The sequence below is a fragment of the Zea mays genome, chromosome 8 (genome assembly GCF_902167145.1).
Source record: "Zea mays cultivar B73 chromosome 8, Zm-B73-REFERENCE-NAM-5.0, whole genome shotgun sequence".
NCBI classification, from domain to species: domain Eukaryota; kingdom Viridiplantae; phylum Streptophyta; class Magnoliopsida; order Poales; family Poaceae; genus Zea; species Zea mays.
In genome coordinates this window covers 174,358,175-174,373,263 of record NC_050103.1, presented here as the reverse complement: position 1 = coordinate 174,373,263, position 15,089 = coordinate 174,358,175, and the positions used below count along the sequence as shown (strand labels likewise).

Sequence of the window (15,089 nt, the reverse complement as noted above, 5' to 3'; positions counted from 1 at the left end):
CGTTAGTGCTCATAAGTCGCATTTTAGCATAGTTCTCAGTTCAGGAGCCGAGCAATAGTAGTTATGCTTAGCCCCCGAATCTGAGTAGTCCGTGCTTTGAAAAACTTTATTCTTCCCTTATTCAAAACATTTGATTTGTTTGTGCGTATCATTGCTGAGCTTGTGTGTTTTCTTTCTTTTTAAGAAAGGTTTTCTCTAAAAACAAAGATAACAAATTAGATCTAATACTCACCTTATGCTTCCATTCTCATCTTGACCCATCTCAAGAGAAAAGCACCTTACCAAAGAAGATATCGGAAAGCTTACCCTTGAAGCCTGGAACAAGCTACATAGGAACCTATCCAGCCGCTCAGTCAAAAGGACCGACCATGAGAATCAAAGCACTGCCCATGAGTCAAAGTAAACAGAAAAAGAGGACAAAAGAAGTTATTACCATTCAGAGAGGCAAAGATTCTTGGAACCAGAGACCACAAACATCAGGTCATTGACCCCACCACTCACATGTGCCCCTCGCACGCGTGCCCGCCTCCATGCGCACTACCACCGCCCCACGCCCCCTTTTGCAGCGCACTACCGCCACCCATGCCCCCTTTGCAGCGCACCCACCGCCGGCAACACCAGCCCCCCTCCCCTTGTCGTGTTTGCTGCCTCGTGTCACCTGCTCCATCACTGCCACTCCACAGCCGAGCACCACCTCGCATACCACTCGCCTATAAACCCCCCCCCCCCCACCAGCTCCCTCAATCCCCACGTAGCTCAAAGAAAAGCACACTCCAGATAAATCCCCTCTGCCAATTCGCAAGCAACTCCATTTTCCACTCCCTCGCCCCTAAGATCACAATGCTTGGTGATTCTTGGGTTGAAGACTGTTGTACATGGTTCATAGTCTTTGGTTTCCTCCTCTGTATGATGGTAATACTCTGTGATAGAATCCTCCAGTGGGAAGAGAAAAGAGAAAGAAAGAGGCAGTGAAAAGTGAAAAGTGAGAAGAGAAAAGAAGATAGTGAAGAGAAGATAAGAAGAAGGTTCTCCCGGAATCAACCCTATGTCAGTCATCTCTCTGCAGCCTGCTCAAGCAACAATAGCAGAAGAAGGATCCATAACACCCTTGTTATGAGGTACTTCAAGGAGTTCAAATCCCCAAGATTCAAGAGTTCTACCCTCATTCTTTTTAAGTGGGGTAGTGTTCCAGTAAGGTTCCTGCTATGGAGAAAAAGAAGAAGGCCTGTAGCAAGCTTGTGGAGGACCAGATCATCGAAGCATATAAGTTTTTGGATGAGAAGTGGTCACCCAAGTTTTGTTGATGAAGCACCAGAAGACCAATCAAGGAAGGAATCCATGTGGGAGTTCGCAAGAGAAAGGTTTGCGTGTTGGCATCGTTGCTTCTTCAATAAGCTAGCTGCCAAGCGAAAGCTAGAAGCCTGAAGATGATCTTTGATTAGCCAGAGTCAGCGTTTGCAATCAGCAATCGGATGCTCCTGAAAGGCCAGATTTTGTTGAAGTTCCATCTCCTCGAAGAGTCTGCAAAGTGAAGATATGTAGCTGAAGTAAAGCTATACCCATAACCCTTCTAAGCCAAATCTCAATGACGAGATTCCTTTTAAGTGGGGTAGATTTGTAGCATCCCAAAAATTCAAATCCTGAAATTTTCTCAAACTCGCTCTAAATTCAAAATGAATTTCAATTTTTGTTTCAAAATGTTTGTTTGCAAGTTGATATCAACAAGTAAAATATAGTGGTCTATATTCTCTCTAAAATCCTCCTCAAAATATACTACAAATATTTCCCCAGTGATCACCCTCAAACTCTTTTAGAAATACTACCCAAATATTCCACCGATATATCTCCAAGTATTTTCTTCCTAAGAAATACCTTCAGAATCATTTTTCAAGCCCCCACAAATATTTTCTTCATAACTTTCTTCATGCTCATACGTATACGTATGCCTCCGGTGTCATACGTTGAGCTCTACAAGCTAATTACACTCATATGAGACAAATTCATGCTAATCTCCCACTAATCCTCTCATCCTCCCACTAATCCTCTCATCCCTCCCCCTAATCCCCCCATCATGGCTATAAATAGAGGGGCAAGGGCCTCCTCTCATCCCACCCCAAGCCATTTCATGGCAACTCTCTCCCCCCCACACACCCACTCCATGTTCCACACAAGCACACACTAGCACAAGGATCGTTCGGTCGTTCTTCGATCGTTCGTCCCCCTGTTCTTAGTTTGTTCGTCCGATCGTTCGATCGTTCGTCCGATCGTTCATGGTTCGTTCGTCCGATCGTTCGATCGTTCGTCCGTTCGTTCGTCCAAATAATCTTTTTCCTGCCGTTATGCTGCCGAAATTCCGATCGTTCGTTCGTCCAATCGTTTGATCGTTCGTCCGATCGTTCATGGTTCGTTCGTCCGATCGTTCGATCGTTCGTCCGTTCGTTCGTCCAGATAATCTTTTTCCTGTCGTTATGCTGCCGAAATTCCGATCGTTCGTTCGTTCGATCATTCGATCGTTCATCGTTCGTTCATAGTTCTTATTCATCGTTCATCGTTCGTTCATACGACTATTCACCATCACTATTTACTATTACTATTTACCGTTACTATTTACTGTTACTTTTTACCGTTACTTTTTACCGTTACTATTCACCGTTACTTTTTACCGTTACTATTTACCGTTACTTTTTACCGTTACTATTTACCGTTACTTTTTACCGTTACTATTTACCGTTACTTTTTACCGTTACTATTTACCGTTACTTTTTACCGTTACTTTTTAACGTTACTATTTACCGTTACTATTCATCGTTACTATTCATCGATCATCCGATCACCCCAAATTTCAACTACTCATCCATCATGCTGTCTAGTCCACCTAAGACCAGCCAGACCCATATCCCAGTTATACAAACTCCGGTGACTGTGATTTTCCTTCCAGTGGGAACTTCCCATCTGGTCACCCATCCTAGGTTTCTCCAAGTTGAGCACGCTTAACTTGAGATTCCTTCGAACCAGGCTTCCAAACTCAGACTCCAATAATTCTCGTTTCTAAATTCTTATCGAATTATTCCCTATCCAACCATGTCATCCCATAAGCATGGTTCATAATCCAGAAAACTCCTAAAATACTCTTATCCCATATTCTACCTATAATCTCTCTGTTCAGACTAAGTCAGACGATTCATTCGTCACTATTCTCACCAACAGTGAACTTCACTGTGCTACACCACATACACCCAGCTATAAGTACACCCAACTACCCTCTCCCTCTCCACACACACTCAACACCCTCAGCCAAGGCAAACGCCCACCCACTCAGTTACTCCGCTCTACCGGCTACACGCATAGTGTCGCTTCGCCTCCAGTCCACCCTCCTGGTAACACCTCCGCTCCACCACTAGTAGTATCTCAACACCACATGACACAGATTCTACTCAAGACTCTACCCATCCATATATCTCTATTCTGACCACTATACTAAATATTTGTTGGTATACTTGCTTGTTTGTATGTTTGCTTGTTCATGTTGCATAGTTATCAGAGCGTTCATACTGTCTCGTGGAGGCTAGATCTACAAGTCTACGCCAGGAGCCAGAAGCCAGTTCCGCGAGCTCTTCTTCCCCCTTCGCCGGATAAGCACGGCAAGCTCACTGGATCCCTTTGATGCATAAATTACCTATGATTTTTCAACCACAACCCTCAGCCTGTTATTTTATGCATGATATGATTTTGAGACAAGTTATTATGGCCACCCAAGCCGCTTGCCGCAATCAATCCTTAATATATTTGTTACAAATGATTTGAGAAAAGGTGTGAGTTTTCAAAAGAAAATGCTTTTGAAAATGTGTATGATGAAGGGTTTTCACCCTTATCACCTTGTGAGTGGGATAATCAGGGACTCCCTGGTTTAGGGGAGGGCCTAAGGTGTTGGCTCAGCTGGTTTAGGCGTGAGCAGAAGGATTGTCCCCTCATATAAGGACCAGTTTGTCATCTTTCACTACCTGTACTCATGATAAGTACAACCACTCGAGACTGTGTGGGCAGTCACTCAATCTGAACTCGTACGGTCCAACCCTAGGGTTATGAAGGCTGGGGAGCACCGGGAGGATAAGGAGGGGGAATGTTTTGTCCGGTTTGGACATGGCGGTGGCCTGACTCCTTCCGGTATAACCGTTAAGGTTAGGACATGCGAGGAAAGAAAGGGATTCGAATTCGGGTCTCACTAGCTATGAGATCGCAGAGCCGGACTAGTGGGTAAAGTGTACACCTCTGCGCAGAGTCTAAACCTATTCGAATAGTCCGTGTCCACTGGTATGGACGAGTCTGGTATGGTATGGCAATTAATGTTTTGTTTTCAAAAAAGGCTGCGTTTGAGATAAATGGTTTTTAAAAGGTCCGACGGTTGAGCCGTGAGCTATGGTGGACGGAAGTCCAGTAGCTGTTTTTGAAAAGGAAAACGAGTGGGAAACTGCTGAGATACCTGGATGGTTTAGTCCAGGGGATTTTATTATAATACTAAAAAACTTCCTGCTCCTTTGGAGAGGATGCGCTTTACAAAATACAAAATGTTTTACAAAACAACCCTGCATAAAATATTGCTGTTTCTGCAAAATATCCTGAGCTCCAGATATTCCATGCATTATATCTGATTTCCCCATTCCGCGGGTGAAGGTGGGCTGCTGAGTACGTTTGTACTCACCCTTGCTTATTTACTTTTTTCAGAAAAAGGAGATCGGGTAAGAGTTACGACTGTTCCCAACCTTGTCTGTTGCTGTTGGACCGTTGATTTGCTTCGCTGCGTATATCGGGCTGCTTCAGCCCCACTCTGATGATATGTCCCGAGTTGTGGACCAACTCTTAAAGTTGTTCGCCACCTTTATAGGTTTGTCGTTTAAGCAGATCTGTAATCATCTGATGTATAAATGTGTTTACTAGCCTCCTGGGACTAGTAATTGTATCACATTTGAGTCCCAGAGGATTGGGGACGCTTCACTGTTGGAGGAGACCCCGACAACGGAGGTGGCGACAACAGCTCGAGCTTCAACACCGACCTTTTAGCCGAGCAGGAGCCGGAGGGATGGGTTGCTCAACCCATCACTCGCGACGCCGCTCGCGGGTGTCACTTCCACGACGCGCTCGACACCCTGCTGCGCCAGGCGCTCGACTGGCGCACTTGGTCCATCGAGTATCGTTGTGTTGTCTTTCAGCACAGTCGTGGGGTTTACCCAGACAGCTGAGAGGCGACCTGCTTGGTGCGTCATCCGAAGAACAGTCTTTGGGGTGCGGAGGTCTGCTCAGAGCACTACTCTATCTCTGAGCGTGACTCAGCTGAGGCGGCCATGCAAGATGTCGCACGGTGTGCGCTTTCGCACTACTGCTCAGTGTTCGGTGGGGTGGCTGATGGTCTCAACCTGAGGTATTACCCCCGTTGTCCATCTGGCAGCATAGGAGGTGTGGTTGTCTCACCTGTCGGTGAGGACAATCCTAGGTTGAGCAGCATAGTCAACCTAGCCGCCGTGCTAAACACAGAGCTGGACCATGCCTTAGACGAGCTGAGTAGGGCTCGTGCTGAGATTGCCCTGTTGCGGGATGAGCGCGCGGAGCATCGTCGCCTAGAGGATGGTTCTCCCGCCCCGTCGGGACTCAGCACCCGTACCGCTCACCTCAGCGTGGACACCATGCTTATGGTAACCCCGACTGCAGGACCAAGATAAATTTAGAACCATAGATCGTCAGTGTTGAGTCTTGTAATAAATGTTTAAAATAGAAGTCTTAGTCTTAGTCTCAGTCATACTCTTAGTTAGTCTTAGTTAGACAGGGTAGTTTGCTTATCCTATGTTTTTTTTATGTTTGTCATGATGAACTATGATGGATTTGGATCTTTGTAATGACTGTCACCAGGGTGTGGGTATCCCCTGCACCTTGGTTTACTTGTTAATGTTAATGAGATTAGTTATCTAGTTGGGAAACCTTTTTATTCCACTTTCCTCTTTATCTGAGAAGTTGTGCTTACTTGTGTTGGAAATTAGTGAAGATGTTCATCTGTTCAGTATTGTGGAAGGAGTTGTTGAACTCCGTTGCAATGGGATCAGCTTAGAGAAAAGCAAGTGTTTGGGCCAGACATTTTGTGCGAAGCTGAAGAGAACATCAAGATAGTTCAGGAGAACCTGAAGATAGCACAATCAAGGCAGCGAAGCTATGCAGACACAAGAAGGAGAGAGATGAGTTTTGAAGTTGGAGATTTTGTCTACCTGAAGGTATCGCCTATCAGAGGAGTCAGAAGATTCGGAGTCAAAGGCAAGCTAGCACCCCGCTATATTGGTCTGTATCAGATTCTCGCAAAGCGCGGAGAAGTGGCCTATCAGCTCAGTCTGCCAGAAAATTTGTCAGTCGTGCATGATGTCTTTCATGTGTCTCAGTTAAAGAAATGTATGCATGTGCTAGAAGAGCAATTGCCAGTGGAGGGTCTCGAAATCCAAGAAGACTTGACCTATATTGAGAAGCTAATGCAGATTCTTGAGACTGCAGACAGAGTCACCCGGAGGAAAACTATCAGAATGTGCAAGGTCAGATGGGGTCATCACTCCGAGGAAGAAGCAACTTGGTAGCGTGAAGATGGTCTGATGGCTAAATATCCTGAACTCTTTGCTAGCCAACCTTGAATCTCGAGGGAGAGATTCTTTTAAGGGGGATAGGTTTGTAACGCCCCGAATTTGAGAGTTAATTTTTTTTCTTTCTCCAGCACTCAACAAATTCGGGCGTTACCTGTCCTTTTTATTTCTTCTCGCTATGCCTTGCTCTTCTTCAAAGTTCTAGCGAGAATTAGCTCGATATCATGTGTAAGTAAACCCTAGGGTTAATTCTTTTGGTTGTTGCATCATGCTGAACCACACATCTATTTTTGTTTGTTGAGTGAATTTGTGAAGTATGAATTTCGGTGAAGAACCATAGCTAAAAACACAAATTAGAAAAATGGATTAAAAGGGAAAATAGGAAAAACCCTTCCTTTCTCCTTTTCCTCCCCCTAGCGGCCCACCTGGCGCCCTCCCCCCCCCCCCCCCCCCCCCCCGTGTGGCCTGGCTCGGCGCCCTGTCCGTGGCCCATCTGGCGCCCCCTCCCCGCCTTGGGCTAGCTGGCTGGCTGGCGCGCGGCCCAGAACCCCCCCGCGCCCCTCAACCGCCCGCCCGCTCCCCTCGCGCGCGTGCGCGCTGGGTGGTTACCCAGCCGTCGTCGCCTGGTGGTGGGCCCCACCTGTAAGCCCCAAGCCGCCCCCTATTCATTCTACCCCCCTGACGCACGTCCTCTCTCCTCCACGTCGCTCGGAGCCACCCCTCGACGCCGTCCGCCTGCACCGCCCTCGCCCCACCAGTGAGCCCCGTCTCCCTCTCTTCCTCGCCCCCTCTTCTTCCCTAGCCCCAGCCCCTGCGCGTGCGCGGCGCGCTCGCCGCGGCAACCTGCGCTGCCCCGCCCTGGTGTCCCCGGTGCGTGTGCCCGCTCCCTGCCCTAACGCGCGTGCCCGCAGGCGACTCGTCGCGGTCCCCGGCCCCTATCCCGGCGTGGTGTGGCCCCTGCGCAGCGCGGCCTCGGCTCGCGCGGCCGTAGTGCCCCTGCGTGGCGCGGCCTGCTCGCCCGGCGCGGTGCGTAGTGCCCTGACGCGCATGCGACGTGCCCGACTACCCCCTCGTGTACACCGTGTACACCATGCGCGTTGAGCGTGCTATTTATTTTATGCAGTTGAACTGTACTTAGAATTGATCACATTAATTATCTCACGTAGTTAAATGGCGACTTTGTTTAATGTCGGCCAAATGGAAATAATTGTAACTCTATTAGTGCATGTGATTAATACCTACTAGTATGGTTAGGTGGAATTAAAGGTTATAATGATTAATCGCAAAGCTTGCACGTAGTATTTCTTGACTATAGCTTTGGCCGTTGCGATACCTTTTTCTCTTTCTCATAATTACGAATGCAAATCATATGTCATGTGCATGTTCAATTGATCTGCTTTCTTGTATGGTGTACTGTTTATTTTCTAATTCAAGGATATGGATGTATGTTTGCAATCGCATAGATAACGGTCTGGTTGCGCAGTCCGAAGAGATCGCAGGAGAAGACCCTGAGCAGCAGTTGGTTAGCGGAGGCAAGTGTCCCTTGACCCATATATGTCCTATTCATTTTATAATTCACTCCCCACATATACACAATTTATACCTATGTGGGTTGGATTATTTTAGTTTAGCTTTATGCTAGTGCTTCACCCTAATCAATGAACATGATGAGATTATTTATGATACGTTGTTTTCCCTTTTGATTATGATGATGATGATATTGTGACATTTAAGGGGACTCGAGCGGTTTCTCGAGTGCCTCTCCGTAAGGACCTGTTCATTGAATGACCGCCCAGGAAAACAGTGCAACCATGAGGGTGGAATGGGACGCCCTTAGCTTAATAATTAGAGGAACTGGGTGTAGTTCGCTTCGTCGTCGTGTCGTTAATGGGGCTCGGTGTATGCGGCTCACTCTGCCAAGGTTGGTTTGCCCCTTGGGGAGGAGTGTGATACATTTAGGAAACCTAACGGGCGGCTACAGCCTCGGGGAATCTTTGTAAAGGCTTCGTAGTGATACCCTGCCAGGCCACCTAGGTAGTGGTCAATGGGGAGTAGCTCTATCCGGGCAGAAAGGGAATCACATCTTGTGGGTAAAGTGTGCAACCTCTGCAGAGTGTTATGAAACTGATATATCAGTTGTGCTCGCGGTTATGAGCGGCCAAGGGAGCACCATTGATTAGAGATACTTGATTAGAGATACTTGATCAGAGATGGTTGGTTTACAGGTGGTGACGAGGATGATGGTCATGATTATATTTATGGTAATGGTAAGTGGTATTCTTTTCGTTTGGAAAGGGTATTTTTGGGTTAATAAATTGGGTTAATACTAAAATCTGGCTCTCTACTAGTAATAATAATCTGACCAACTAAAAGCAACTGCTTGACTTAACCCCACATAAAGCTAGTCCACTACATCCAAACGGGACAATTGCTGTGTATGTTGATGTGTACTCACCCTTGCTTTACACACCAAAACCCCCCTAGGTTGTCCACACTGCAACCACTGCTCAGGAGAAGATGAAGTCGTGGAGGAAGACTTTCAGGAGTTCCAAGAGTACGACGAGTTTTAGGCGTGGGTTAGTGGCAACCCCCAGTCGGCTGCCTGTGAAGGCCGCGCGTATATACGTTTCGTTTTCGCACTTTGATTATTATTAAAGACTATGTGGATGTCTCAGACATTATGATGTAATCGACTATTATTCCCCTTTATGTTATTATTTGAGCACTGTGTGATGATGTCCAGTTATGTAACTGCTGTGTACGTGAATTGCTGATCCTGGCACGTACATGATTCGCATTCGGTTTGCCTTCTAAAACCGGGTGTGACAGTCACCTTAAGTGAAGTGCGATGTAGTGGTTGGATCCGTTCCTCAGTCTGTCGACTAGAGTATTACCTAGTTTTGGTGGGGATTCTCACCACAACCGATGTCACGAGAACTCCCAACCACGACGCAGGGCGGAAGCACGGTGTTTTGTGACTAGGGATGGTTGTGAGCTCAAGATTTTATACTATAAATTTTAAAAATCGAATTGATCGGACTCTATTCTATTCATTTTTGAACTAACATTATTTAAGAACTTTAAATTTTTTTGGAGGATCCATTACCACCCCTATTTGTGACTCTGGTGACGACTCTTCTCGCTCTCCGACCACTCCTCCCGCGCGTGGACCTTCTCTCCCTCTCGTTCGGCACTCGGTTCATGGTGGCTAGGGATGAAAACGGTTTCAGAATTTTTCGGAATTTCGGAAACCGTTTCCGGATTTTTTCGATCGGTTTCGTCGGTAACGGTATTTTTCGGAAACGGTATCGGTTGTCAGAACTTTAGTTCGGAATCGATATCGAAATCGGTGCGGCGTTTTACCAACTGTTTTCATCGGTTACCGAATTTAATCGGAATTTACCGGATTCTAGTTTCAGAATTTCTGGAAATTATAGAACCCATTCGGCTAGCCCACTCGTAACAAGCCTGTGACCGTGTGAGTCCGTGACTCAAGGGAGCCCAATAGCCCATGAGTAGGATGAACCGTGACTTAACCTTTTGCCATCCCGTGAGCCAGTGACCGGTCGCCGAGCGGATGTCTGTCTCTGTCTGGGCAGCGTATGGGCGTCTGGCTGAGTGCCTGCGCAGGCACAACTACGGTGGGTCGGTGGCTAGGGTTCCGATGGACGGCGGCTAGTAGATCAAGATTTGTGGATGCTCCCGTCGTTCTCAGGTCAGGTTCAAGCCTCCCTCATCCTCCATGGCTGAGTAGTCGTCGTCCTCGTTCGGTCGTTCGTCCATAGCTGGCTAGCTGAATCGCCGTCGTGTCTTGCAGATCGTGTGTCGGCGTCGTGCCCTCGCCCTCCCCTCTCAGCCTCCAAAAACTCTACAGCGCCGTGACCGTGACCTTTGGCCTCCCAGATCGGTGACCCAAAACACTGCAGCGCCCATTTGCTTTGCTTTCTATCTGTACGAATATGCTACTTGCTAGCACCGGTGATCTCTTAGGTGGCCTCAACGTATTACGTATGAATGTGCTAGTTGCTAGTACGATACAGTTAGTGACTATGATACAGTCATACAGTTAGTGTTCTAGTAAATCTCTCTTGTTGACAAGTATGATACAGTTAGTGACTTAGTGTTCTGGTGAATGTAAATTGCAGAGTGAATTTAGTGATCTTTGTGAATTTGTGACATTGTCAACTTTTGATAATTGTGAACTTGTTGTATTGGGATATTTTTATATTGGTATGTTTACCGATTATATTTTGAATTCCGACCATTACCGGTGTACTTTCCGTGCCGAACTTCCGTTTTCGATGTTTCCGAAATACCGATATTGTTTCCATTTCTAGAGTTACCGTTTCCGATAAAAAATATGAAAACAGAAACTGTTTTAGCGTTTACCGATCGTTTCCGACCGTTTTCATCCCTAACGGTGGCACTCTCAACTCCTCGGTTCATTGCGATGTTTGGCTCCTCGGCGTTGGCACAAGATGGATAAGGAGGGGGTGCTCGGGTTATATAGCCACGAGGAGATGCCTAGGGTCGTAATGGTCGGTCCCTGATCGTAACCAACTTGTTCAGTTGTATTTCCTTATTATTAAAGTCGGATGGAAACGACGCCTACGAGCCCATCCACGTCAGCCAAAAAATTCTTAGTCGTTCGAGGCACAAGATGGATAAGGAGGGGGTGCTCGGGTTATATAGCCACGAGGAGATGCCTAGGGTCGTAATGGTCGGTCCCTGATCGTAACCAACTTGTTCAGTTGTATTTCCTTATTATTAAAGTCGGATGGAAACGACGCCTACGAGCCCATCCACGTCAGCCAAAAAATTCTTAGTCGTTCGATCGTGGATCGTTGGTTCATTTTCCCCGCATTCTCTCTCGTGTGCCCATGGTTCTTATCGCCTCTGGAGACTTCTAGGTTGCTCTCCTCGCTTGCCCTTGCTTCATCTCTCTTCATCCTCCGTCTCTTCCTCTAGCTCGCGCTCCGTGAGGGGCTCTCGGCGTCATGTCCTGCGCCCCCCCACCCTCGGCTCCAGCGACAGCTGCCAGCGCTTCCGAATCCTAATCCCGCAGTCCAGGTAAGCGACTTCCATCTCCACGACGCCCAAACGTCGTCGCTCGCCACCCCCCGCCCACCTCCCTCCCGCTCCTCAAATGTTGTCGCCCGTCCGGGGAATTCGAGGGGACCACGTGCGACGTCCTCAACGTCGTTCTGCCCATCGCGTACCTATCCCTGTGCCGCCTTCACCCATCCTCCCACGCGAGGGCAACAAACGTGGAGGCCCGCGACAGCCGCCACGAGGAATGCCAGCCACCAGGCAGGTCGGTACACTCTGACGCTAAAATCCCTACACCCCTTGGGCAACGCATGACCGGAACAGAGCCCTGGTTTCTTCCCCGCTCATGCCATGCTATCGGCGTGTGGGCATGAAGCCAAGCACTATTGTTAGGTGTGTTTCCCTTCCCATCTGCCCCATAATATTTTATAAGATATCTGCAGATCCAAAATGAGGACAATAGATACTTGAGCTTTACAAGTTTCTATCATTTGGCTCTTCATCTTCTAGAGCGTTTAATTGCTTTTGGTCCAAAAAGATTGGCCTACTACAGACACAGTAAACTCAATCAGAACACACTAGCATGTACAAAATGGCAAGAACATGTTACATGTGGAATGCATCGAGCGTCCAAAGGACCAGTGCCTAGAGGCTCAAATAGCCTACATAATCGATTGGCGATGGTTGTTACTGGACGTGTTGGTTGGACAAATGGGCTGCAGTGGCAAACGAGTAGGAATGCAAGACAAGCAAAAAAACAAAAATGGTGGTCTGCCAGAAAGAGCGCCTAGGCCTAGGTGGACCTGGAGTGCAGTGGCCCGTTATCCATCCACCGTTGGAAGCGGACGGTATTCGCTGCTCTGTGAAACCAGCCTCACGCATTGCCCGCCGCTCTAGAGGCTGGTTCGCCATGGCCTTCGCCAAAGCTGTCACAACCCAACTACCAACTTGGAACGGGCGGGCCGCAGATTGCAGTACCAGGCCTGGGCCAAGCGCCACAATTGGCATCCACACCACTTTATTGCCCCCGCTCGGGTTACAAGCAGTCGCTAGCTGCTCGGCGAGTGTGGCACTGAGGAATAGATTTTTAAGCTGGTGTCTTCTCATGTGAGCAAGCGGTGTGGTGCTAAATAGCACAAATGTCATGCAGATGGCAGAGCTTGTTGTTGATATGTGGGCCGAAGAGAGTGGGGCCTTTCCTTTTAATCATGTGTTGTGTGACAGCGTGAACAGCCAAAAGCGGCAGCACGCAGCAGCGAAAGAGCCGGTACATCCTAATTTGACCCTCCGAAAATTCAATTCACTCTATAAGCGAAAATATAGCATGATCAAACGATTTTTACATTTATAGTGATAAACGATACTTTTATCGACAGTGAGACGTCTATAATAACTTCATTAATTCCATCTTTAAACATCATCGACCCAGTTTTCGAAAATGTCGACCATGCATGCACATGTTCATAGAAGTTTATAAACTATACAGGTGAGCATGCGCGCGTCGAAGCATCCGAGAATAAGCATTTAACCGGAATAACTCGTGACATCCAAAGGGGTCAAGGCTGCCTTGCCTACAGGCTGGCGAACTCAAATTCGTACCTGTTCTCTAAGACTCGATACGTATTGAGCTTGAAGAAGTGCTTCCAAATCTGGCAGGCAAAAAAAATCCTGGCAGAGAAACCCCAGATTGCGTAGTTCAATCAATCAGCTCGTGGCTCTAGCTAAGCAGAACTCGAACGCCACACGCCGCGGGTAGCACTGCACTAGCATCTCGCAAAGCTTCCCTTACGCTTGTCCACGATCTTCTGGTCTGGTCCGAAAAGTCCGAGGACCGTAGAAATAGTAGATTAGATTAGATTGGGTTGTAACAAACCTTGAGCCGGCACTATATATATGTAATGCCATATGGAGGGTTGTTCTCCATCCAAGGTAGGGGCTGCAGGTTCTCCATCTCGCACATTAGAAAGATCATCGCGAGGAAGATATAGCTAGCAGCATGGGGCGTCGGAGCAATCTAGCGACGTGGCTCCTCGCCTTGGTCGTGCTAGCCCTAGCCCTTTTCGCCCGGCCGTGTGCCGCCGCACAGATCAAGACCACCGACACGCGCTGGAGCTTCCAGCTTCCTTTACCGAGCGGCCTCCGCGGCGCCGAGAGCCTCGCCTTCGACGGCAAGGGCGAGGGGCCCTACGCCGGTGTCTCGGACGGCCGCGTCCTCAAGTGGGGCGGCACAACCGTCGGCTGGACCACGTTCGCGCACAGCGCAAACTACCGCAAGATACCCCTGTGCACGGCGGGAGTGGTGCCGTCGGAGGAGACCGAGAGCATGTGCGGCCGCCCGCTGGGCCTCCAGTTCCACGCCAAGACTGGCGACCTCTACATCGCCGACGCCTACCTGGGGCTCATGAGGGTCGGCCCGGGCGGCGGCGAGGCCGAGGTGCTCGCGACCGGCGCGGGCGGCGCCCCGTTCCACTTCGTCAACGGTCTCGACGTCGACCAGTCCACCGGCGACGTCTACTTCACCGACTCCAGCGCGACGTATCCCAGGAGGTTTAACACCGAGATCATGATGAACGCGGACGCGACGGGCCGGCTCCTCAGGTACGACGCGCGGACCAAGAGCGTCGCCGTGCTGAAGGCCGGCCTGCCGTACCCGAACGGCGTGGCGGTCAGCCGCGACGGGGCACACGTCGTGGTCGCGCACACCGTGCCCTGCCAGGCGTTCAGGTACTTTCTCAGCGGCGCCAGGGCGGGGCAGTACGACCTGCTGGCCGACCTGCCGGGGTACCCCGACAACGTGAGGCGGGACGGCAAGGGTGGCTACTGGGTGGCGCTGAACCAGGAGAAGCAACGGCTGGACGCGACGCCGGCGACGGCTCCCGTGAAGCACCTGGTGGGCGTCCGCCTGAACGCTGACGGGGAGGAGGTCGAGGAGCTCACGGCGGCCAAGGGCGTCACGCTGAGCGACGTGGCGGAGATGAAGGGCAAGCTCTGGTTAGGCTCCGTGGAGCTCGAGTATGTCGGCTTGGTTGCATGAGCTGCTGCGTCTGAGTACCAGCATTAGTTAGCTATGATGTTAATTAGGAACTTAGGATTAGGAATTGCATTAGTAAATTTAGGAACTTAGGTTTAGGAATTGCATTAGTAAATTTAGGAACTTAGGATTAGGAATTGCATGATAATTTCAAACATTAAGAACTAATCTGAAGATTGTTTTTTCATTGCATAATAAATACTGAGGTATTTTTTTTAAATGTATGGGAGAGTTTTATGAATAATCTTAAGATGAGTCACATCATTGAATGAGGGTGGGCAGGCTGAGCCTCAGCTCGGTTATCAAGATAAAATATTTCTGGATTACTGATGCAAACACCCGAGTTGATCCTGGTGAGAGATTGCTTTAAAACTACTACTCGTTATGAACTTTCCGTC

At 48.7% G+C, this 15,089-nt stretch overlaps 1 protein-coding gene across 1 annotated transcript; it reads left to right on the top strand.

Annotated features, from left to right (window-relative positions):
• The first annotated feature begins 13,604 nt into the window (after positions 1 to 13,604).
• On the top strand, positions 13,605 to 14,809 carry LOC103636491 (protein STRICTOSIDINE SYNTHASE-LIKE 10). Its single transcript, XM_008658834.2, has one exon. The coding sequence runs from the start codon at positions 13,657 to 13,659 to the stop codon at positions 14,692 to 14,694; it is 1,038 nt and encodes a 345-aa protein (XP_008657056.1). The 5' UTR covers positions 13,605 to 13,656; the 3' UTR covers positions 14,695 to 14,809.
• The last annotated feature ends 280 nt before the right edge of the window (positions 14,810 to 15,089 follow it).